General features: G+C 46.2%; 1 protein-coding gene across 7 annotated transcripts in view; it reads right to left on the reverse strand.

Moving 5' to 3' along the window:
• SYTL3 (synaptotagmin like 3) overlaps nt 1-25002 on the reverse strand; it is a 111184-nt gene that overhangs the window by 45290 nt on the left and 40892 nt on the right. For 5 of the 7 annotated variants that reach the window (XM_064360488.1, XM_064360489.1, XM_064360490.1 and 2 more), the window contains 3 exons: nt 10234-10285; nt 8204-8273; nt 1898-1976 (listed from right to left, as the gene is read on the reverse strand). In XM_064360488.1, coding sequence (XP_064216558.1) covers nt 1898-1976; nt 8204-8273; nt 10234-10285 — 201 coding nt within the window. The remainder of the gene's footprint in view (nt 1-1897; nt 1977-8203; nt 8274-10233; nt 10286-25002) is intronic. The other 2 variants (XM_064360492.1, XM_064360491.1) reach the window with 1 other exon arrangement.

Here is a 25002-nt window from a genome sequence, read left to right on the forward strand (position 1 = left end):
GCTGGGGTCTTCTCTCTCTGCCTCTGGACTGAGGGTGTGTGTGTGTGTGTGTGTGTGTGTCTGCACACGTACATGCGCATGCAGGTTGTGAGGTTTCAGTCACTTCCCATATCTGAGAAGGGATGCTTGCTGCTTTGCTCTTGTGAATTCCCCCACACCCCACCCAGGGACTAGCTCTAGTTGTCCACCTGGGTATTACACTGGTTAGCCTCAAGCGTGTGAGCAGGTGCACAGGCCAGGCTATTGGGTGGCTGTTGGACAGCTGTGAGCACATCCAGTGCACCTGTGTAGGGCTGGGGTGTCCAGGAAGGCGCCTGTGTGCTGAGGCGTGTGTCCCACTCCTCTGGATTTCAGTGGCTGAGGGATGACAGGGTCGGGGCTAACTCCAAGGCACTGATCCTACAGTGGCAGTGGTGGGAGACAATTCACAGAAGCCACATAGACTTGGAGAAGGGCTGTGCATCTAGAAAGACATACAGAGAAGGGTGGACTAGCACCTACTAGGTATGGGTGGGAAAATAGCACCCGCAAGAGAACAGGCAGCCGGGACAGCTGGAAAGTCCATTCCAGGCCGAGGGGCACAGAGCGGGGGTACTGTCAGACAGCCCAGCAGGCTGGGAGCAGTGATTTTTAAGCCACCAAGTGCTCTTGGCAAACAGGCCCATGAAATTCAGTTGCTTCCTCCCTCTGAACACGAAAGGAACAGATCGTTGCAGAGACAGTCACTGTTTCTGCTCACCTGAAGAGCAGAGCTTTGATGTCCATTGTCATCATGTGACAGCTGAGACAGGGCTCATGAGGAATTTGGACAACTAATTAAAGTCATATAAAGAGCCTGCCTGAGAGCCAAGAGCAGCACTGAGACCATCTGTATGCAACTGCAGAAAAGCAGATGATGAGAAGCTGAGCAGAAACACAGTGAAAGAGAAATCTGTGCCTAAGGACCCTTGAGCCCACTAAGGACATTTTCTAAACACCTGACAGGCCCTGGGCATCTTAGGAGGCATGAGAAACGGTCTGTTCTCTGGGACTTGTATTTTAAGATAAGCAGAGAAAAAAGTATCTGAGCAAAAAGAACACTGAAAGACACAAGATTCCAAGTGGCAGTGGTTCTGGGTTACGTGAATCTGCAGATCACAGGATTACTGCCAACCGAAGAAAATAGTTACCCAGGAGAAAAGGAGAAAGGCAAAGTAATTCCATGCAGATGATAGATATTGGGCCCCAACGGCCTGAAAGGTTCTGGTTTTTAGATTCCCTGAAATTGCACCTTTTTTTTTTTGAGACGGAGTCTTGCTCTGTCGCCCAGGCTGGAGTGCAGTGGTGTGATCTTGGCTCACTGCAAGCTCCACCTCCTGGGTTCAAGGGATTCTCCTGCCTCAGCCTTCACAGTAGCTGGGATTACAGGCACCTGCCATCATGCCCGGCTAATTTTTGTATTTTTAGTGGGGACGGGGTTTCACCACATTGGCCAAGCTGGTCTCAAACTCCTGATTTCAAGTGATTCACCCACCTTTTGGCCTCCCAAAGAGTTGGGATTACAGGTATGAGCTACCAAGCCTGGCCTTGAAATTGTATCTTTAAGCTTTTTCTGTTGGTCCTCAGGGAAGTCTAAGCTCCTTTGCCCATGATGCTGAGCTGGGCAGGTTTTGGCAAGAGTAGGGGAAACTGAGCCAGCCTTGTGGACTGAAATGGCATCTCCCTTCCCACAAGGAACCAGACGCCTGCTCTGTTGGGAAAGAGATGAAGATCTGCGTGCTGTGACTTTCCCCAGGGTCCAGAGACAAAGTGAGTGGCCTGAGGGATACTGCCCACCAAGGTCACCAGCCAGGCCCTGGTCAGTGGGCTCAGCTGGCGTGGAGGTGGTGGGAAAACACATCACGAAGCATGCACTTACTTTTCACGTGGGTGGCAAGAGACAGAAACAAATTTTCCACGGACTTATTAAATCCTCTAAACTGACCAAGTTCCTGTAACTAAAACAGAGACAGAAGGAGAGAATGAGAGTTATGCTCAATGACTTGTGTTTGCCTCAGCAGTGCCCAGGCTGCCAACCCTAAAACACTGGCCTGTGGGTGTGCGGGCGTGGTGCTTGGGGTACAGGCAGGCGTGGGTGTGTGCATGCAGGCCCAGAGGGGGACGGCAGTCTTCCCCAGGGCTTGGGGTACGGGCAGGCGTGGGTGTGTGCATGCAGACCCGGAGGGGACGGCAGTACAGGCAGGCGCGGGTGTGTGCATGCAGGCCTGGAGGGGGACGGCAGTACAGGAAGGCGCGGGTGTGTGCATGCAGGCCCGGAGGGGGACGGCAGTCTTCCCCAGGGCTTGGGGTACAGGCAGGCGCGGGTATGTGCATGCAGGTCCGGAGGGGACAGCAGTACAGGCAGGCGCGGGTGTGTGCATGCAGGCCCGGAGGGGGACGGCAGTCTTCCCCAGGGCTTGGGGTACGGGCAGGCGTGGGTGTGTGCATGCAGACCCAGAGGTGGACGGCAGTCTTCCCCAGGGCTTGGGGTACGGGCAGGCGTGGGTATGTGCATGCAGGCCCGGAGGGGACAGCAGTACAGGCAGGCGCGGATGTGTGCATGCAGGCCCGGAGGGGACGGCAGTCTTCCCCAGGGCTTGGCATCCTCTTTACTCAGCGTCTCTGCCTGCTTTTGACATTCACACTGAAGGAGCATTGTCAATGGGTTGTTGACAAGATGTCAAGTACCCCTTGGAAATGATTTCTGGCGTTTCACTGGCTCAAAGACTGTACTCAAGGAAATTACTGCTTGTTTACCCTCTTTTCTCCTATGGCCCCACCCCAACTCTCTGCAGAAGGGATGTCAACAGAGGCGGAATGCGAGTGGCATAGGAGAGGACGGTGGCAAAAGCTACGAGGTGACCAGCCAAGAGCTGAGGGCCTCCATTTCCCCAAGCAGAAGAGAAGAAAAAGGACATCAAACAATAGAAAGGAGATCGCTTCTCTCTCCGGGTCCCATCCATTCATCCATCCACCCGCCCATCTAGCCACCAAACATCCATCCATCTTACCATCCACCCAATCATCCATCTGTCCAATAAATACGTCTTGAGCATGTAGGTACTAGAACAACTCTGGAGAATTTACAATTTCAAGGAAAAAGAAGAGCAGGATTTTGAAGGTCACCCCAGAGTCTCAGTTTGAAATGGAAAAAGAATGTATGTGATTCTTCTCCCTTATTAGCATTATAAATTTTGGGGTTTGGATCATAATCTCAAAGACACAGTCTTAAATGCCATCACCTCAAATGTTGAAAGATCAACACAAAATCCCTAAAGATCAAAATCCCTAGAGTCTAAATCCCTAAAGATTAAAATCCCTGAAGTCTAAATTCCTAACATCAAAAACCCCCAAAATCACAATTACAGGATACTTGCATCATATTAGGGGGAACTGTTACCTTGTTACCATCTTTATTAAATTAAGTATGACTTAAGAAGACCCTATGGGTACTAGGTTGACAAGAGGTGGACTCATGGACTTAATCAATGACACCTTAATTTTAGGCATCCATTTGACTGGATTCAGGAATATTTAGGAACCTGGTAAGGCATTATTCTGGGTATGTCTGTGAGGGTGTTGCCAGAGGACATTAGTGTGAGTCTGAGATGATTAGGTTAGACAGATCTGCCCTCAATATCGGCAGGCAACATCCACTCAATGAGGGGCCCGAGGAGAACAAATACAGAAAGTGAATTGGTTTCTGACAGCTGGAACAGACTTTTCTTCTGCTGCCTTGGACATCAGAACTCCAGGTTGATTGGCCATTGGACTCCAGGACTTAGACCAGAGGCTCCCTGGGTCCTGAGTCTTTGCACTGAGAGTTATATTATCAGAGGTGTGTGAACCACAGCAACTCCATCTTGAATAGGGGCTAGGTAAAATGAGAATGAGACCTACTGGGCTGCATTCCCAGATGATTACGGCATTCTAATTACAGGATTAGACAGGAGGTCAGCACAAGATACACGTCATAAAGACCTTGCTGTTAAAACAGGTTGCAGTAAAGAAGCCGCTAAAACCCACCAAAGACAACCTGGTGACCCGAGTGAACTCTGGTCATCCTCACTGCTACACTCCAACCAGCGCCATGACAGTTTACAAATGCCATGGCAACATCAAGAAGTTACCCTATATAATCTAAAAAGGGGAGGCATGAATAATCCACCCCCTGTTTAGTATATCATTGAGAAATAACCATAAAAATGGGCAACCAGCAGCCCTCAGGGCTGTTCTGTCTATGGAGTAGCCATTCTTTTTTTTTTTTTTTGAGATGGAGTCTTGCTCTGTAGCCCAGGCTGGAGTGCAGTGGCGCCATCTCAGCTCACTGCAACCTCCACCTCCAGGGTCCCAGTTCAAGCAATTCTCCTACCTCAGCCTCCCAAGTAGCTGGAATTACAGGCACAAGCCACCATGCCCAGCTAATTTTTGTATTTTTTAGTAGAGACGGGGTTTCACCATGTTGGCCAGTCTGGTCTTGAACTCCTGACCTCGTGAGCCACCCGCCTCAGGCTCCCAAAGTGCTGGGATTACAGGCGTGAACCACCGCGCCCAGCCAGAGTAGCCATTCTTTATTCCTTTATTTTCCTAATAAACTTGCTTTCACTTTACTCTATGGACTTGCCCTGAATTCTTTCTTCCACAAGATCCAAGAACCATCTCTTGAGGTCTGAATTGGGACCTCTTTTCTGTAACAACACCATCAGCTTTCCTGGTGCTGAGGCCTTCGGACTTGGGCTGAGACATGCTACTGGTATCCCAGGGTCTCCCGTTTGCAGATGGCTTGTGGAGAGACTTCTCAGCCACCGCAAACACGTGAGCCAATTCCCCTGGTAAGACCCCTCTCGTGTATCTACATACATATCCTCTGGCTGTGTCTCCCTGGAGAACTACAGATTCGGTACTGAGGAAGCCAAATATCATTCTTCCTTACTGTATTCCTTACAACACAACAGAAGAGATCTGTGAAACTGTTCCTTCACAAAAAAAGGCTGTGATATGTGTACATTATTTAATAATGAACGATAAAAGGTTTAAAAAGCTAATTGTATTGGTATCGCAAAGACAGGAAATAACTTAATTATAACGGCTGAGCAATAACCAGCCTTTCAAATGGACAGCATGTGCTTACAAAACGAATAGACCACAACCTCTCTCCAAATACAAGGCAGCAAGTGTCTCACAGATCCTAGAAGTAAAACACAGGCAAAAAAAAAAAAAAAAAAAAAAAAAAAAAAACCCAAGAAATCTCCGCTGGCAAATTATATAGTTCTGTGTGAATTCTCCCCTTTCATACATAGCACAGTTCGCTATGCTACGTATTTATTTATTTATTTATTTATTTTGAGATGGAGTCTTGCTCTTGTCACCCAGGCTGCAGTGCAATGGCACGATCTCAGCTCACTGCAACCTCTGCCTCCTGGGTTCACGTGATTCTCCCACCTCAGCCTCCCAAGTAGCTGGGACTACAGGCACCACACCCAGCTCATTTTTGTATTTTTAGTAGAAACAGAGTTTCACCATGTTGTCCAGGCTTGTCTCAAACTCCTGACCTTGTGATCCGCCCACCTCAGTCTCCCAAAGTGCTGAGCTTACAGGCGTGAGCCACTGCACCCAGCCTATGCTATGTATTTCATTTGCATCATTTCCCATGCTGGAGGTAAAAACTGCATAGAGACTTTTAGAGTTTTAATCTGTGTTATGCATTTTTTTTCTGCAAATTGACTCCATGGAAGTACGTCATCACAACATGACTTTGACATGTACATAAAAATGTTGATATTTCCTCAGTAAGTGAAGAGATCTCCCTTTTGTGCATCTGTATTTGCAAAAAATACAATTTCTTGAAATCTCAGCTGTTTGGGTGACTGCATATGCAATGGTGACCCACAGCTGTTTTTGATCCATCTCGTCAAATGACCGTTTGAAAAGTACCTTTGTTCATGACAATATTTCAGTTACAAAGCTGGATCCGCACAATACTAGCCATAGTAATATGTATTTCTTTATAAATATGGCTCATCTGCTTATAACTGTTATACCCATGGGACTGGCGTTAGTACAGCTGAGAGTTCATGCTTGTAAAAATATGCATGCTGTTTCAGGCTATTTATTGAGTAAAGCGGCCAATGAAGTGTTCCGTCACGGTTTTTGGTTTTAGTTTGTTTAGAGACAGTCTCGCTCTGTCGCCCAGGCTGGAATGCTGTGGCGCAATCACGGCTCACTGTAGCCTTGGCCTCCTGGGCTCAAGGGATCCTCCTCCCTCAGCCTCCTAAGTAGCTGAGTCTACAGGCATGTGCTGCCATGCCCAGCTAATTTTGTTATTTTTTGGAGAGATGTGGTCTTACTATGTTGCCCAAGCTGTTGTCATGTTTTTATGTTTCTCAAATCCCCTTTACATTTTTTAAATAAATTTCTTCAAAATAATTTTTTAGATTTTCTAGAATTATATTTTTAGGATTTTGGTCTTTCAGGATCCAGCATTCAGGATGACAGCACTCGTCATCTGGGAGTATGATCAGCTCCCGTATTCTCCCATATATGCTTTTGGGAGTATGATCAGCTCCCATATTTTTCCATATATAACTTCTGAGAGTACGATCAGCTCCCGTATTCTCCCATATATAACTGCTCTCTTTGATTTACAGAATACTGAAGATAACCAAGACAACGTATTTCCATGGCACTTTATGGTTCTCCAAGTACCAGCATAGACATTATTTTGTTAATTTCTCACAACAGCTTTGGGAAGAAAAATATAGATGCTTTCTGACTTACGATATTTTGACTTACAATTTTCTTTTTTTTTTTTTTTTTTGAGACGGAGTTTCGCTCTTGTTACCCAGGCTGGAGTGCAATGGCGCGATCTCGGCTCACTGCAACCTCCGCCTCCTGGGTTCAGGCAATTCTCCTGCCTCAGCCTCCTGAGTAGCTGGGATTACAGGCACGCGCCACCATGCCCAGCTAATTTTTTGTATTTTTAGTAGAGACGGTGTTTCACCATGTTGATCAGGATGGTCTCGATCTCTTGACCTCGTGATCCACCCGCCTCGGCCTCCCAAAGTGCTGGGATTACAGGCATGAGCCACCACGCCCGGCGCTGACTTACAATTTTCTGACTTGATGATGGTGTGAAAGCAATATATATTCAGTAGAAACCGTACTTAGCATTTTGATCTTTTCATTTTGTATAAGATTTTTATTTTTATTATTATAAAATAGGCTTTGCATTAAATGATTCTGCCCAACTGTAGGCTAACGCAAGCGTTTGGAGCACATTTAAGGCAGGCTAGACTAAGCTATGATATTTGGTAAGTTAGGTGTATTAAATACAATTTTTTTTTTGAGATGGAGTCTTGTTCTGTTGCCCAGGCTGGAGTGCAGTGGCACTTGGCTTACTGCAACCTCCACCTCCAAGGCTCAATTAATTCTCCTGCCTCAGCCTCCCTAGTAGCTGGGATTATAGGTACCCACCACCATGCTCAGCTAATTTTTGTATTTTTAGTAGAGATAGGGTTTCACCATGTTGGCCAGGCTGGTCTCGAACTCCTAGCCTCAAGTGACCCACCTGAGCTTCCCAAAGTGCTGGGATTACAGGCATGAGCCATTGTACCTGGCTAAACATATTTTTGACTTACAATATTTTCAACTTACTATGGGCATATTGGGACATAACCCTATCATAAGTCAAGCAGCAGCTGTATAATTAGTTCCACCTCTCAGGGGGGAAACCCAGGTAACTGCCCCAAGATCACACAGATAATTTCTTTGGACAGAAATGGTGCTGGTCCACTGTACATTAGAGCCTGCAAACATGCGAAAGAGACACTCCCACTCTCACACACCCATAACCAACCTTATTTCCCCTTAGAGCCCAGAGACGCCACGCACACCCCCAGCACAGAGCAGAGTTGGGGAAGAGGGCCGACGCCATGCCAAGAGTAAAGAGACCTTAGGTGCAGGCAAAAGGGGTCACTGACGACGCAGATGGTCCCGCCACCAGATGGAGAGAAGCTCTGTCCAGCCTCGCGGGCCTCTCTCCCTGTCCTGCTTTGTGACCCGCTCCAGGCACAGCCAAATCCCTTTGCTGGGAGGTTCTGTGCCCACCCTCAGCCTCAAAAGCTCCCCTGCTTCCTCTCCTTGTCCCTTCCCCCTGCTAGAGAAGTGCCCAAAATGGATGCATTACCCTGCCAGGACTGCGGCTGCACTGGCTCTCGCTCAGAGGAGGCGGAGTAGGAGGAACCACAGAAATTTTGCTGCAAAGGAAAATACAGGAATAAGAAATGGGTTGTGAACCATGCAAGTCATTAGTTTTACAAATACACAAAATGTGGCACTATTCTGTAATTCAAGTTCTCCACCTTTTTTTTGTTTTTTTTTTTGTTGTTTTTTTGAGATGGAGTCCTGTTCTTTGCCCAGGCTGGAGTACAATGGCATGATCTCAGCTCACTGCAACCTCTGCCTCCTGGGTTCAAGCGATTCTCCTTCCTCAGCCTCCCAAGTAGCTGGGATTACAGAAACCCACCACTACGCCCGGTTAATTTTTATATTTTTAGTAGATGGGCTTTCACCATGTTGGCCAGGCTGGTCTCAAACTCCTGATCTCCAGGGATCCCAAAGTGCTGGGATTATAGGCGTGAGCCACCACATCCAGCCTCTGCCTTCCTTTTTAACTGCCTCACTTTTTGGAAAAATAGCCAGCAGCCCTGCTTGGACCTGCTGCGCTTTGCGGGGCATGATTTCCTGGTATCTATATGAGGGTGACGCTTCCTAAAGCCTGGGTACTCCGCTCCGCTCAGTCATATGTTCTGAAATGCCCTAGGTGTTTGGGTCTGGACCTGCCCCCTGGCTGCAGGGAAACTCCTGGCTCCCACCTGCACTCCCGTGTTCTCTTAGCACCAACCATACCAGCAGAAGCGCCACAAATGTTGGGGATGTGAAAATCAACCACGAAGGAAACTGGAAGCTTGTACTGAAAGAAATGGGAAAGATGGCTGGGAGCAGTTGCTCACTCCTGTAATCCCAGCACTTTGGGAAGCCGAGGCAGGCGGGTCACCGGAGGTCAGGAGTTCAAGACCAGCCCGACCGACATGGTGAAACCCTGTCTCTACTAAAAATACAAAAATTTGCTGGGTGTGGTGGCACATGCCTGTAATCTCAGCTACTTGAGAGGCTGAGGCAGGAGAATTGCTTGAACCTGGGAGGTGAAGGTTGCGGTGATCTGCGATCTTGCCACTGTACTCCGGCCTGGAGACAGAGTGAGACTCCATCTCAAAAAAAAAAGAAAGAAAGAAATGGGAAAGAATAGGGGAGGGAAAAAATGAAAAAGTCTTGATACTGGAAAATTTCACCATGGGCCAAACAAAATAGCAGCTGGTGGGGGCTTTCAGAAATACTTTCATAAATTGAGTGTCATCAGGTGTGTGAATGATGGCCAGCTTCATGATTGCTCGGTTTTCAGAATTTTGTGCAAAGAAGTTCACATCTCTCAGGCCATCATTCAATTTATATCAGTGTTTATTCCACCAATATCACTAACGTGCCAGGTGCTGGGGAAGGTGTTAGAGGTAGGCATGATTAATCAAAGCAAATGCTTGCTTGAGAATTTCACTTAAGGCGCCATTAAAGATAATATTTAGTTTCCTTATAACATTTCAGGAGAATTTAAGAAACGGAGCAGAATAGCTGGGCATGGTGGCTCACGCCTGTAATCCCAGCACTTTGGGAGGCCAAGGTAGGCGGATCACAAGGTCAGGAGTTTGAGACCAGCCTGCCCAACATGGTGAAACCCTGTCTCTACTGAAAATACAAAAATTAGCCAGGCGTGGTGGCGTGTGCCTGTAATCCCAGCTACTCAGGAGGCTGAGGCAAGAGAATTGCTTCAACCTGGGAGGCGGAGGTTGCAGTGAGCCAAGATCGCACCACTGCACTCCAGCCCGGGTGACAGCGAAATTCCGTCTTAAAAAAAAAGAAACAGAGAAGAATGTTTAGTGAGAAAATACCATGCTTCTCATGAGAATCTGCAAAGCTTCTCACGAGAATCTGTAAACATCTCTGCTTTAATCTTTTTCAGGAACTTTTATCTTTAAAAGAAAAAAAAAAGAGGTACATTCCAAAGCAGTGACATGTGAAAGTCAAAGATCTGTAAGTTCTTTCAGTGTCCTCTGCGCTCCTGCCCTGGAGGGCCTGGGACGGTCTGTCCCATGTAACACTCACCTCAGCTTCTGATAAGATTGCAGGAGCCGCGCTCCAGCTGTCTCGTGTTTGCCTGCAAGAGATAGCAATAGAGGTCATTTATTCGTAGGAATAGCACTCAGCTGGTTCAAATACAGGAAATAATAGATTAAAATTATTTTCTCTAGTATCATTTCTTGTGATTCAAAAGAGGAGATCATTTTGAGGTGATAGAAATGTTCCAAAATTAGCTTGTAGCGCATTGTACACTGAAAAGATACATTTTACGTTCTGGAAATTATACTCCCCTAAAGCTGTTGTTTAAGCTTTGTGGCACACACAATATGAAGCCATCGTTGTTGGGAATGACTGCTTTTATTAAAAGTTGATGTGGATTAGCTTTCCTAAATCTTCCATTCGTCCTCTGGAAACATTTCATAATGGAATGAGTCTATTCCTCTAAACTGGCCTTGTGATGAAGATTAAATTAATCTTTTAAAAACTGTAATCTACTTATTTCTAGTTGTGGAGGCTAATAATTTCCTAAATAAGACTGCATCTGATATAGTACTCTTTTTGTTGCAAGAAAAGAGGTTTTTATGATGTATTAAGATCCCAGAAATAAAACTCAGCGTGTTCCCAGTTCTGGGAACTCAACATTTCCTAGCCAGGTGCATAGGAAGACAGCAGTCTTCACCCAGCAGGGGGCCGGGGAGCAGATTTCTCCTGCTAAGGGAGGTTCCCAGGGGGCTCCATCTACCCAATACACAGACCAGACTACCAGGCCTGCCACCCTCAGAGGCGGTCCAGCTCCTGTGCCGTGCCGTGCGCTTGGGAGATTTTAGCCATTCCAAAGAAAGATTTACATATGGAAACATCATTTCCATAAGACACACTGAAGGACAAGGACAGTGAGAAAGTCAGATGGGCTGGCCTTTGGGAGGGCGAACGGCATCTGATGTTAAGCTCTCAACGCCAAGCCTCAAGCCTCAAAGGAAGGAGGCAGCCCCCAGGTTGGGGTCCTTAACCAGGCTGGCCGCAGGGAGTGCAGGAGCCTTTGAAATCATAGCTAAAGTTTCCAGTCCACCTGCCTGTGTGCATTTTCTGGGGTTCATCTGGGGTACATCTGGCATTCTTGGGATATTATAAGGTGCCTGTGACCCTTCCCTCCCCACTAAGAAATGCTTCTCTAAGACAGAATGAAAAGGTACAACGCAGCCTTGCTTGAAGCTCCAGCACTCAATTAGTAGAACCAGCTGGTAATAGATGAAAGCTGGCACCTGCAAGAGCTGCCTAGAGAAAACATCCAGGTCCAAGCAAGAGAGACAGCCTGACTGCAGCGTGCTGGCCGTGGAAGCAAGAACAGCCGCCACACTGCTCATCCTATCTCAGGGAGGGCACAGACCGCGGAGACAGCAAGCGCAGAGCAGTCCGTGGGCGGGGACATACCACAGGGTGCTCCTGTCCCTGGGTCCCCCTGCCCCATGTAGCCTTACAGCCCTCACTGTCACCCTGCCCCACATCTCCTGCTCTACGTGACCTTACAGCTCTGTCACTCTGTCCCGGGACCCCCTGCTCTATGTGACCTTACAGCCCTGTCACCCTGTCCTGGGTCCCCCCTACTCTATGTGACCTTATAGCCCTCACTGTCACCCTGTCCTGGTGCCCCTCAGCCCCATGTGACCTTACAGCCCTCACTGTCACTCTGTCCCAGGTCCCCCTTGCCCCATGTGACCTTACAGCTCTGTCACCCTGACCTCGGTCCCCCCGTGACCCATGTGACCTCACAGCCTTCACTGTCAGCCTGTCCCTGGTTGTTGCAACAGTGTCCTGTGGCACAGCCACCAAAAAGGCACATTCCTCTTGGAGAATCCGATCCTATCGCGCTATATATAGCCTGGAGCCCTTCAATGACTCCCTACAGCGGGCGGCCTAAAGTCCAGGCCCACGTGGCATCCAGAGCGTCCCAGCTGTGGGGGGGCCCCCCCTCCGCCTGCAGGCCTTGCCCTTTCACTCCAGCAAACCAGCTGTCCCTATTGCCCTGCTTACCCGGTGAGGCCGGCCCTGCCTGTAAGATTACTGTCACCCCCACCCCGTCTCCTCGTGCTATTCCCTGCGGGCAGTTCTACTTCAGGCCCACATCTCAGACCCCGCTTAGGAAACCTCCGTTTAGGCCAGGGTCGCATTCCTCGGCGCCCCCGCTACGGCTCCTGCACCGCCCGGGCGAGCGCGTGGCTCTCTGCTGCCCCCTGCCGGCTGTGGCGACGCGGGGCACAGGCAGGGCCTGTGTCAAGGCTGGAGAGGGAACGTTGCGTTCCACTGGCCCCGGGAGGGGAGGGGCCCGTCACGGCTGCTCAATTCGTCCCTGCGACAGCAGCCACAGACAGAACTAAAGGGCAGGCGTGCCCGTTCCCATGAAACTTCATGGACACTGAAATTTGAATGTGTCACAAAGATTCTTCTTTAGATTTTGTGGGGTTTTTTAACCATTTAAAACCCAGCCTGGGCATGGTGGTTCACGCCTGTAATCCCAGCACTTTGGGAGGCCGAGGTGAGCGGATCACTTGAGGTCAGGAGTTCGAGACCAGACTGGCCAACACGGTGAAACCCCGTCTATACTAAAAATACAAAAATTAGCCTAGCCAGGTGTGATGGCGCATGCTTGTAATCGCGGCTTCTCGGGAGGTTGAGGTGGGAGGATCGCTTGAACTCAAGAGGCGGAGTTGCAGTGAGCCGAGGCTGCACCACTGCACTCCAGCCTGGGTGACAGAGTGAGACTCCGGCTCAAAATAATAATAATAATGTAAAACCTAATCTTAGCTCACAGGACATAGGAAAGCAGGCAGGGGGACCTGCAGGTGTCCCCTGCCCTCACTGCCCCAGTTGTGGCCTGTGGCTCTCAGCAGGTCAGGGGTTGCTGGAGACACAGAGCTCCAATCCCAGTGGAGCAAGACCAGGCGGATTTGAGTGCTCAAGGAAGCTGGAGAAGCGCTGCCCTATGTGGCTTTTGCCAGCCCACTGCCGACTGTCATTTTACTTCTCTTTGATTCCTCAGTTGTTTCTTCCTAGAAGCTTCCTTAAAGAGCCCCAAATCTTGACTTCTTGTTAACATGTCAGCATTCACACAAGGAGCTGTGAGCTGCCCACAGACAGACATCCCTCGAGAGGCAGGTTCTTTGGACCAAGGGCCCCCACCCTGCCTGGCCTGGCTGGCAAGTGGCTCTAGCAGGGGTCCTCGAGTCTTTGCCAGAGACAGGAGCAGCTGCGGGCCAGAGCCCGGGTGTGCTGCTGCCAGGACTTGTCTCGGGTGCACGGCTGGTTGGCAGCTTTGTCTGCCAGGCCTGGCGCAGAGCGTTTTGCTCACATTTGCTGCTCAGCGGCTGCCAGGTGTCATCCCAATTCTACAAATGAAAAGCGAGGCTCAGGGATATGGCGTCATGGGCCCAAAGTCACAACGTCTACCAGTTGCAAAGCTGGATGTTGTGCCACAGTTCGCCTAAAAAGCCTGCAGAAAGTCAGAAAGTGGACAGATATAACTGAGGGAGGGAGGGGCTGGGAACAAGACCAGAATGGGGATAGCCCAGGGCCGTCCAGACACGGGGTCGCCCCTCTGCTTCTGGTTGAACATTTTCCTAATACAAAGCCAGGCGGAAAACCACCACATAGAAACCAACAGCCACGTCCCGGAAAGCTCAGTTAACATTTCTCAATTTTTCAATATTTCATATTTGTCACTTATATCTCACTCTGTTTAAATCTTCAGGAAGCAATGCCTGTGTGCTTGTGTGCGCATCTGAGGACCCCAAGGGACAGGAGCCGGGCAGTGAGTGAGCAGACAAGGGCAGGTTTAACAATAGCAAGAAGCATGACTTCATTTGAGCTGTATAACCAAACGTGTGTTAGCACAAGGTCATCGGTTTTGCACAACTAATTTCATGACTTCGTTCACATTAATTAAATGCAATACACACGGGTACTTTGACAGAGGTAAGAATAAGTGACGCCGGGCGTGGTGGCTCACACCTGCAATCCCAGCACTTTGGGAGGCTGAGATGGGAGGATTGCTTGAGCCCAGGAGTTCAAGACAAGCCTAGGTAACATGGCAAAATCCCATCTCTACAAAATAAAATGTGTTTATTTATTTTTTATGGGTTTTTTTTTTTTTTTTTAAGACAGAGTCTCCCTCCGTCACCCAGGCTCTGGAGTGCAGTGACCCAATCCCACCTCACTGCAACCTTCGCTGCCCTGGTTCAAGCAATTCTCCTACCTCAGGCTCCAGAGTAGCTGGGATTACAGGTGCACACCACCTCGCTGGCTAATTTCTGTATTTTTAGTAGAAATAGGGTTTCACCATGTTAGCCAGGCTGGTCTCGAACTCCTGACCTCAAGTGATCCACCTACCTCAGCCTCCCAAAGTGCTGGGATTACAGCCATGAGCCACCACGCCTGGCCCAAATTTTTCTAAATTAATAATAACAATAAAGGAATAAGTGAGTCACCACCTCTACCCCCAACAGGGCCCACAGTGTTGTGAAGATTCACACCAACTGTAGATTGAGGCAGCGGGCAGTCAAGAGCTGCCATGTATGGCTCAAAAACCAGTCCCGCCCCTGCAGCTGGCATGTCTGTGACAAGTCATTATACATCTATGCATCCATTTCTCAGCCTAGAAATAATAGGGATGAAGCAACTTATTTCAGCTACTGATACAAATCCCTACACATGGATGCCCACCTCAAACTGGGCTCTGTCATGATGTCAGCCGAGGACGCGAACCCCCAACCACGCCAGTGCCCTGGACTGCAATTCCTGCAGCAGATGCAGGCCCTGTGGCTTCACCCCTTTTCTCCCGGTGACTCTGTCTTCGGGGAAAGAGGCCACAGGGCAGACTCCCCGGAATGTCCCACAGCGACTCAATCAACCCGCCACGTCGTGCTGCTCATAGCTGAGAGTTTTCAGGTCCTGAACTGCATCGTCAGTGCAGTTAGGCCTCTTTCAAAGCAGGATCAGCAAATCCCTCCTCCACTGAAAGGCCGCACAGCAGCCCCGTGTGCAGAAGCTCACGCACACCACATGGCATGGGTCACGTGGCGGCACTAAGAGGGGCAGTCAGGGGGCAGGTGGCTTTCCCCATGGCCACCTCTCTGCTGGTGCCCATGGAGTGGGAGTAACATCCTGTGTAAGAAACCATACCCTGGAGTTCCACGTGCCACAAAGCCCAGGTGAGGCAATCTACACGGGGCCTGGGCAAATGTGCCCCTTCCTCAAGAGGCCGTATGTCCACCCTAGGAAATTCATCATAATATATGGGTCTTGTTAGAACACCACATTTTGCTGTATCTGACATAAACAAGCATCATACTTAATACATGAATGTATTATTTGAACAATACCCCCTTAGAAGTGGCTCCCTTGTGCAGTGTCCGACCTGTGCCACTGTAAGTGACAATCCTGAGGGTTGGCCCACACTGAAGTTTGAGTACTCACCAAATGCTAGAGAAAGGTGAGCACAGCCAGGGTTTGGAGTGGGTGTTGGACAACTACACTGTGTTTTAGAACTTTTTTCCTTAATGGGAGAAAAGGTCCCTGGAGCAACACAGTTTTAAACCAATCTATAGCTCACATATTCAAAATGGAAAATCTCTCTAAAAGTTTGACTTAGAAAAATCCCTCAGCATGTAAAGCATCATGATATCCAGTCACAAATGGTTTTGGAACAGGAGTCCAGAGACATTTTTATTATTTTAGATAGAGTTTCGCTCTGTCATCCAGGCTGAAGTGCAGTGGCATGATCTCAGCCCACTGCAGCCTCTGCCTCCTGTGTTCAAGTGATTCTCCTGCCTCAGCCTCCCGTGTGGCTGAGATTACAGGTACCAATCACCAAGCCCAGCTAATTTTTATAATTTTAGTAGAGACCAGATTTCACCATGTTGGCCAGGCTGGTCTCGAACTCCTGACCTCATGTTATCCACCCGGCTCTGCCTCCCAAAGTGCTGGGATTACAGGCATGAGCCATCACACCCAGCCCAGAGGCATTTAAAGCATATTTTAGTCCTTAGGAAAATATGAACTAAGATAGCACTCCTCCAAGCCGCTGTCCCAGGACGAAAGAAGACTTGGTGCAGGACTGTGAATCAGCAAGCAGTGCCTTCCAGGGAGCAACAATTACTAATGGTAGCTTTACAATCCTATGGACATGAAGCATCCCCCATCTGGCGTCCTTCTGGCACCAGACATTACTCTTCTGCTTAGCAACAGGAGAGAACGATACCTTTTCCCCTTAATGAAGCTGCCCATGTCCTATCAGGCAGACACTCTGGGCAGTAAGTCTGCCGCTGATACACACTCAAGGCCGAGGGTGACTGGTTCAGACTTGGTGAGTGCCTGGGGCTAGAGGGTGTAAACTGCTTTGCAGCACCCTTTGGATTTTCTCCAAAAAATGAATATGGGCTCGAGGGTTCTCTATATATGCTGGATGTTAATCTCTTATCAGATATGTGATCTGAAACTATCTTCTCTCATTCTGTCACTTACCTTTCTATTTTGTTAATAGTGTCCTTTGGTGCACAAAAGTTTTTCATATTGATGATGTCCAATTTCTCTATTTTTCATTTTGTTCCCTGAGCCTTTGCTGTCATAGCTAAGAAATCACACCAGATCCAGTGTCGTGAATCTTTGTCCCTGACTGATTGATTCGAGACAGGGTATGGCTCCATCACCCAGGCTGGGGTGCAGTGGCACGATCTTGGCTCACTACAGGTTCAACCTCCCATGTTCAAGTGATCCTCCCCCCTCAGCCTCCCAAGTAGCTTGGACCACAGGCACGCACCACCACGCTCAACTAATTTTTTCTGGGTTTTTTTGTAGAGACAGGGTTTCACCATGTTGCCCAGGCTGGTCTTGAACTCCCAGGCTCAATCAATCCACCTACCTTGGCTTCCCAAAGTGCTGGGATTACAGGCGTGAACCACCACACCCAGCCTCCCTGTTTTATTCTAAGAAAAGAAGAGCTCTTACATTTAGGTCTTTGGTGTGTTTTGGGATAATTTTTGTATACGTTGTTAGGTAAGGGTCAGGCTTATCTTATTTTACTTAGCACTTGTTAAGGAAAATAAGCCAACTTCTTTCTTTTGTATGTGGATATCCAGTTTTCCCAGTGCCATTTGTTGAAAAGACTGTCCTTTCCCTACTCAATGGTCTAAGCATCCTTTTCAAAAATCATTTGACCATAAGTGCATGGCTTTATTTCTAGGCTATTTGATTCTATTGGTCTATATGTCTGTCTTTATGTTAGTACCACACTGTTTTGATTACTGTAGCTTTGTAGTAAGTTTTGAGATCAGGAAGCATGAGTCCTCCAGCTTTGTTCATTTTTTTAAAGAAACAAATCAAACAATCCAATTCAAAAATAGGCAAAGGACTTGAATAGACATTTCTCCAAAGAAGACATACAAATGGCTAACAAGCACATGAAAAGATGTTCAACATCACTAATTATTAGGGAAATGCAAATCAAAACCACAATACCACTTCACACTCATTAGGGTGCATACTATCCAGAAAATAGAAAATAAGTGTTGTAAAAATAAATGTTAATAAAATAAGTGTTAGTGTGGATGTGAAAAAACTGGACCCCTTGTGCATTGCTAGTGGGGAAGTGTAATAAAATGGGGCAGCAGATGTTGAAAATTCCATGGCATTTCCTCAATAAATTAAACACAGAATTACCATTTGATCCAGTAATTCCACTTCCGAGTATGCACACAAAAGAATTTAAAGCAGGAACTCTAATAAATATTTGAACAACAACATACCCAGCAGCATTATTCACAATGGCCAGGAGGCAGAAACAACCCAAATGTCCATCAGCGGATGAAAGGATCAATGAAACACGGCATACCCATGAAACAGAATGTTACTCATCCCTACAAAGGCACGAATTCTGATGCATTCGATACGACATGAATGAACCTTGAGGACATGTTGCTAAGTGAAATAAGCCAGACACAAAAGAACAAATACATTATGATTCCACTTATATGTGGTACCTAGAGTAGTTAAATTCATAAAGACGGAATGTAGGTCATTGGGGGAAGGGGAAGATGGAGAGTTGTTGTTTAATGGGTACAGAGTTTCAATACAGCAGGATGAAAAAGCTCTAGAGACAGATGCTGGTGATGTTTGCACAATGCAAGTATACTTAATGCCAATCAACGTAATGCTTAAAAATGGCTAAAAATTTTATATTGTGCATAGTTTGCCACAATTTAAAAAATGAACACGAAGTTCTGAAATTCAAAATTATTTTCTATTTAAGTATATATGTGTCTTCCCTTGAAAAAATTATTCATATGAAGAGATAGTTTAACAGTGCCAAATTACTCCCTGAAAAACTACCCTAGTGAGTAATTTTGTCTAAACATACGAACACATGAATCCTTCATTCAGAAATCCCTTCGGTTCAGTTCCTTCACCTGGATTTCCATTCTGTTCATTGAAATAGAAAAAAATGATGGTCATGAAAACGTTGTTGCATGTTACCAGCTGATCACCTAGAGTAGACATCAGCAAACTTTTTCTGTAAATTTTTAGGTAGAAAATTTCAGGCTTTGCCAGCCATAATGTCTCTGTTGCAACTACTCAACCTGTTGCAAACGCAGCCATAGATATGAGAATGGGTAAACATGGCCGTGTTCCAATAAAACTTTATTTACAAAAGCAGGTGATGGGCCAGATTTGGCCTGCAGGCTGTCGTTTGCCAACTCCCAAAAGAGCAGGGAGTCTTTAGTAAACTGAAATATTGACGAGCCCAATAACCAGCCCACCTAATCATGGTTCTTCCTCCACTCCAAAAGCAGTGAATCAAAACCCCAACGAAGCAAGTTAGTAGTGTGGTAGTCATGACAATTCAGGACCAAGATGTAAGCTGCCTAAAGGGACCTCATTATCAAGGAGTGATGGACAGGGCTCAGAGGACATCAGAAGAGATACAGAAGTCCTGGAAGGAATGCTGACGATCAGAGAATATCGGGGAAACTCCAGTCACCCAGTTAGATACTTGAAATACAAAAAACGTCTAGGTTAAATTCATGTATTCAAAGTGACTTGGACCTTCTAATCAATTCAATTTTTAAGTTGCTACTATGTGCAAAGCCAAAGGCATCATGAAATCAAAAATGAATAAAATCAGTCAGGTGTGTGGCTCATGCCTGTAATCCCAGCACTTTAGGAGGCTGAGGTGGGTGGCACTTGAGCCCAGGACTTCAGGACCAGCCTGCCAATATGGCAAAACCCCGTCTCTACTGAAAATACGAAAATTAGCCAGGCATGCTGGCATATGCCTGTGGTCCCAGCTACTTGGGAGGCTGAAAAGGAGGATTGCTTGAGCCTGGGAGATGGAGGTTGCAGTGAGCCATTATCAAGCCACTGCACTCCAGCCTGGGTGACAAGAGTGAAACCCCTATCTCAAAAAATAAAAAATAAAAAACAATGAATAAAATTAAGAACCTGTCTCAGGAAGAGGATTATCTAGAAACACAGGAAGACAGCAAAACCTTTGAAGGGCAAGGTTTTATTACATGAATCATAAAATCTGATTTGATAGTCTTGGCTCCACTTAGTTTAAATGGACCCGTCTAAAGATCTCTCAGGGACATGACAAGCAATCCAATCTGCTGGGAAAACACTTCCAAGGTGCACACTCCTTTTAGTGGTGATGTGTTTGTTTCATCTTTCCTCTTAAGGAGAGTAGTAACAAAATATTCAAAAATAGGATCCACCTTTCCTTTAAAATAAAACAGAAGCAGGCCAGATGCAGTGGCTCATGTCTACAATTTTAGCAATTTGGGAGGGAGAGGCAGGTGGATCACCTGAGCTCAGGAATTCGAGACCAGCCTGGGCAACATGGTAAAACCCTGTCTCTACAGAAAAATAAAATAAAAGTCTGGGCATGGTGGCACACCTGTAATCCCAACACTTTGGGAGGCTGAGACAAGGGGATCATTTGAGGTCAGGAGTTCAAAACCACCTTGGCCAACCTCGTGAAACCCCATCTCTACTAAAAATGCAAAAATTAGCTGAGTGTGGTGGCGTGCACATGTAATCCCAATGACTTGGGAGGCTGAGGTAGGAGAATCACTTGAAGGGAGGCAAAGCTTGCAGTGAGCTGAGATTGCACCACTGTACTCCAGTCTGGGCAACAGAGCGAGACTCTGTCTCAACAAAATAAAACAAAATAAAAAATTTAGCCAGGCATGGTGGTGCACGCCTGTGGTCCCAGTTACTTGGTGGATGTGAGGGGAATTGCTTGAGCCTAGCAGCTCGAGGCTGCAGTGAGTCAAGATCCCACCACTGCACTCCCGCCTAGGTGACAAAGTAAGACGCTGTCTCAAAAAATAAAATAAAATAAAACAAAAGCATATACAAAAATTTTTATATGGGAAATAAGTATGACTTCATAAAGATATCCTGTTAGGAGTATAAGCACACATAAACTAGGGTCTCCATTTGTAATTCAAAGAAAGCTTTACAGACTCATCCTTGTGGAAGCCATTTGATGAATTGCAAGGGTGAGAGGTGTTTACCGAGCACACCAGCAGAGAGGAAGGGCAGGCAGGGCGTTGTGATAGAGTCAGCTACGTATTGACTGGCACCTGCTGCTTTTAACTCGTGAGCCTGAGTGTTTCAAGCCTACACAGCCAATCTGATGCTGTTCTCATAACCTTGTGATGGGATGGATCGTATCTAAAGTGCCCATGCAGAAGAATTCAACTCGGAAAAGTCACTTGAAGAACTCAATCACGTTTACTGCTGGAGGGAGGAATAAAGGTTATTTTCCTTCATAATTATAGAATACAATAATTATCCTGGTTAGTTACATGATGGATCATTGAGAGAATTTTCAGAGGCTATGTTAAAGCTTAGCCTTTCTAATTTATTTTAGTTCCCCAATTACTAGAAATAGAGTGAAAGTCTGAGTAGATTGCTTATATGTTATGTTTAAACATTTTTAACTTGAGAATTAATATTAATATTGTCCTCTTTCTGCTTTTAAGCTTATATATCAAGTAATAAAATGTCATGGTTGCTAAAAAATAAAGTAAAAGATGTGCATTTACAGAGAGGAGCCAGAAGAGGGCACCATCTCCATATGTTTAGCAGATGCCAAAAGAGGAAAGATGAATTTTCAGCTTGTTTTCTAGTTATTAGTGATCTAAACAAGTTCCATCATAATTCTTTCTAACTTTGCTACTTTACCTAACATACATTTAAAAAAGCACTTGGGGGCCTGTTAAAAGAAAGACCACTTTCTTTTTCTTTTCTTGAAATGGAGTCTCACTCTGTCGCCCAGGCTGGATTGTAACGGCGCAATCTTGGCTCACTGCAACATTCACCTTCTGGGTTTAAGGGATTCTCCTGCCTCAACCTCCCGAGCAGCTGGGATTACAAGCATGCACCACCATGCCTGGCTAATTTTTGTATTTTTAGTAGAGATGGGGTCTCACCATGTTGGCCAGGCTGGTCTCAGACTCCTGCCCTCAAGCAACCTCCCACCTCAGCCTCCCAAAGTGCTCGGATTACAGGCATGAGCCACTGCCCCCAGCCAAACATTCCCTCTTGAACCCTACCTGGTCCCACCAAATGAGAATCTCTGTGTGTGAGGCCAGGAACGTTGAATCTGAATCAGCTTGCAGCTGATCCTGGAGCATGGGTCCAGAAGCCACATGAAAAACCCTCTGCACAGACTGCCAAATGCCTGTGGATGGAGGAACAGAAGGCGACGGTGCCAAGTTGTCCTGGGGAGCTTCCTAAAGGCAAGAGATCCTACGAAGGTCTGGGTGCTTTGATAATTTGGATGCTCTACAGATGAACCACCACTGTGGCATCAAAGAGATTATTTTAAGACCACAAAACTAAATATCAAGTCATGAAATCTTAGGGGAAAAAGCCAGCCTGTAATCAGAAAAATTTTTAAATAAACCAAAATATTTAAAATATTTTGTACCATCTCCCTACAAAATGAAGAATTGAGGCTCATTTTTTTTTCTTTGTAAATGGTTTTAATGGTTGTAAAAATAGGACAGCAGACATCGCCACAATTAATCTATTGTTCTTTACTGGATTACTACTTATACCTTCTCTACTTCCAAGGAAATCCAGAGGGCATTTTATCTTAAATTGCACATATCCAGTAAGATCATCAAAAGAGAAATAAGTAGAATTGGGCGCGGTGGCTCACGCCTGTAATCCCAGCACTTTGGGAGGCCGAGGCAGGCGGATCATGACGTCAAGAGATTGAGACCATCCTGGCCAATATGGTGAAACCCTGTCTCTACTAAATACAAAAAATCAGCCAGGCATGGTGGTGCCCGCCTGTAGTCCCAGCTACTTGGGGAGGCTGAGGCAGGGGAATCGCTTGAACCCAGGACGTGGAGGTTGCAGTGAGCTGAGATCCGCCACTGTACTGCAGCCTGGTGACAGAGCAAGACTCCATCAAAAAAAAAAAAAGAAAGAAAGAAAGAAGTAAAAGCTAATAAGAAGAAAACTGGGTGCAGAGGGTGTAATGATTCCTGGAATTACTGCAACTGAATGTTACGCTTAGCTTTAGACTTCCTGGTGTCAAAAAGGAAAAGAAGTCTCCATATGTAAGGTGCCCAGTCAGCGCTGGGCACTGCCCACGGACACTACACCTTCTAACAGCCAAATAACCACATCCTTGCTCAATTTATCCGTTCACTTTTCCTTCACTCATAGCTCCTGCTTTCAAAGATTCAAAATCCAGCTAGGGCCAAATCACCAAGAGTTGCAGGTGAAGGGGACAGTGTTGTGTGTCCTCTACAAGACGGCACCCCCTGGAGTGCAGGGCACGAGGAGAGTAGGGCCCCACACAGTGCCAATCAACGGACCTGGGTTACAACGAAATGGGAAAGGAACTGGTTATGTAACAAATGGCACTGGGAACATCACGGATTGGAAGAAAAAAAATTGTATTGGGCCTCCTGATTACATATTGTAAAGAGTTAACACAGTGGCTCATGCCTATAATTCCAGCATTTTGGGACGCTAAGGCAGGCGAATCACTTGAGGCCAGGAGTTTGAGACCAGCCTGGCCAACATAATGAAACTCTGTCTCTGCTAAAAATACAAATATCAGCCAGTCATTACAGGATTACACATGCCTGTAATCCCAGCTACTCAGGAGGCTGAGACAGGAGAACAACTTGAAACAAGGTGGTGGAGGTCACAGTGAGCCAAGATTGTGCCACAGCCTGGGCAAGAGAGCAAGACTCTTTTTCAAGGAAAAAAAAGTTACATAAAAATTAGAAGAAAATTAAGGTGGATATTTAACCCATCACAGGATAAGAAAGAAGCGTAAAAGCAAAAGAAGAAATTTTACAGGAAAAGGAGATTTGCCTATGAGCAAACAAAACAACTTCTGTGTGTCAAAACATAAAGTTCTAAACAAGACTACGTACTAGGAAGACACATATGCAAATAACACGATTGAAAAGGGCTGATCGCCTTCATATACCAAGAACATTTACAGAAGGTTGAAAAGTGGAAGAGATTCAATCTCTTTTGTTATTAGATGAATTCGGATCAAAACGATGAGATAACCATTTGGGATGGCCAATGTGGTTTTCCCAAATTGACGAAGGTGTCTGTTGGTTTGCTTGTTGGTTTATTTTTAAGGATAATTCCACTCCCTTTCTGGAGGCAACATTCCTGACATTCATCTTGTTCTCTTTCTAGAAATATTCAGAGATGTGCTAAGAGGTATCTACAAGGATGTTCTTTGCATTATTATCATTTTAATAACACCATAAACTTTCCAAAATGCAATAGAAAACTGGAAATCCCCTGACCATCCAACAATAGTTATTTGGTTAAACAAATGACGTCACATTCCTATGATGGAGTGAGAGGCAGTCACTAGAAATCACATAGCCAATGATAGCTATAGATACCGAAAATGTTCCTTACAAATTATTACATGAAGAAACATTAGGATGAAACTGTACAATTCGATTTCAATTATGTAAATAGCTTGACTCATGTGAAATTGATTCTACTCAACAATTTTCTGCCTAAAAATACCAATTTCTTATGGTTCAACCTAAATACTTTAAAAATGTGTATGTGACCGGGCGTGGTGGCTCACTCCTGTAATTCCAGCATTTTGGGAGGCCGAGGCAAGCAGATCACAAGGTAAGGAGATCGAGACCACTCTGGCTAACGTGGTTGAAACCCCATCTCTACTAAAAATACAAAAAATTAGCTGGGCATTGTGGCACACACCTGTAGTCCTAGCTACTTGGGAAGCTGAGGCAGAAGAATCGCTTGAACCCGGGAGACAGAGGTTGCAGTGAGCCGAGATCACACCACTGCACTCCAGCCTGGGCGACAGAGCAACACTCTGTCTCAAAAAAAAAAAAAAAGTGTATCTACACACATATGTATTCACACAAATACCTATGTACCCACAAGCATAGATACATACACTCACAAAAGAACAGAAATTGTATATACTAAAATGTCAACAATTGTTCTCTGGGTGAAGCGGCTGTATTTTTAACATTGCTGCTTATGATTTTCTTCATTTTCCAGTTTTTAATTTTTTAATTAAATTTATTTTATTTTATTTTTAGAGACAGGGTCTCACTACGTTGCCCAGGCTGGTCTCAAACTCCTGGGCTCAAGCGATCCTCCTGCCTTGGCCTCCCAAAGTGCTGGGATTACAGGCGTGAGCCACTGTGCCTGGCATCTAGTTTTTTACATGATTCTAATTTGAAATCATGCCTCAAATGTCAT

The sequence above is a fragment of the Aotus nancymaae genome, unplaced genomic scaffold (genome assembly GCF_030222135.1).
Source record: "Aotus nancymaae isolate 86718 unplaced genomic scaffold, 86718_ANA_hifiasm-v0.15.2.pri h1tg000040l, whole genome shotgun sequence".
Classification (NCBI taxonomy): Eukaryota; Metazoa; Chordata; class Mammalia; order Primates; family Aotidae; genus Aotus; species Aotus nancymaae.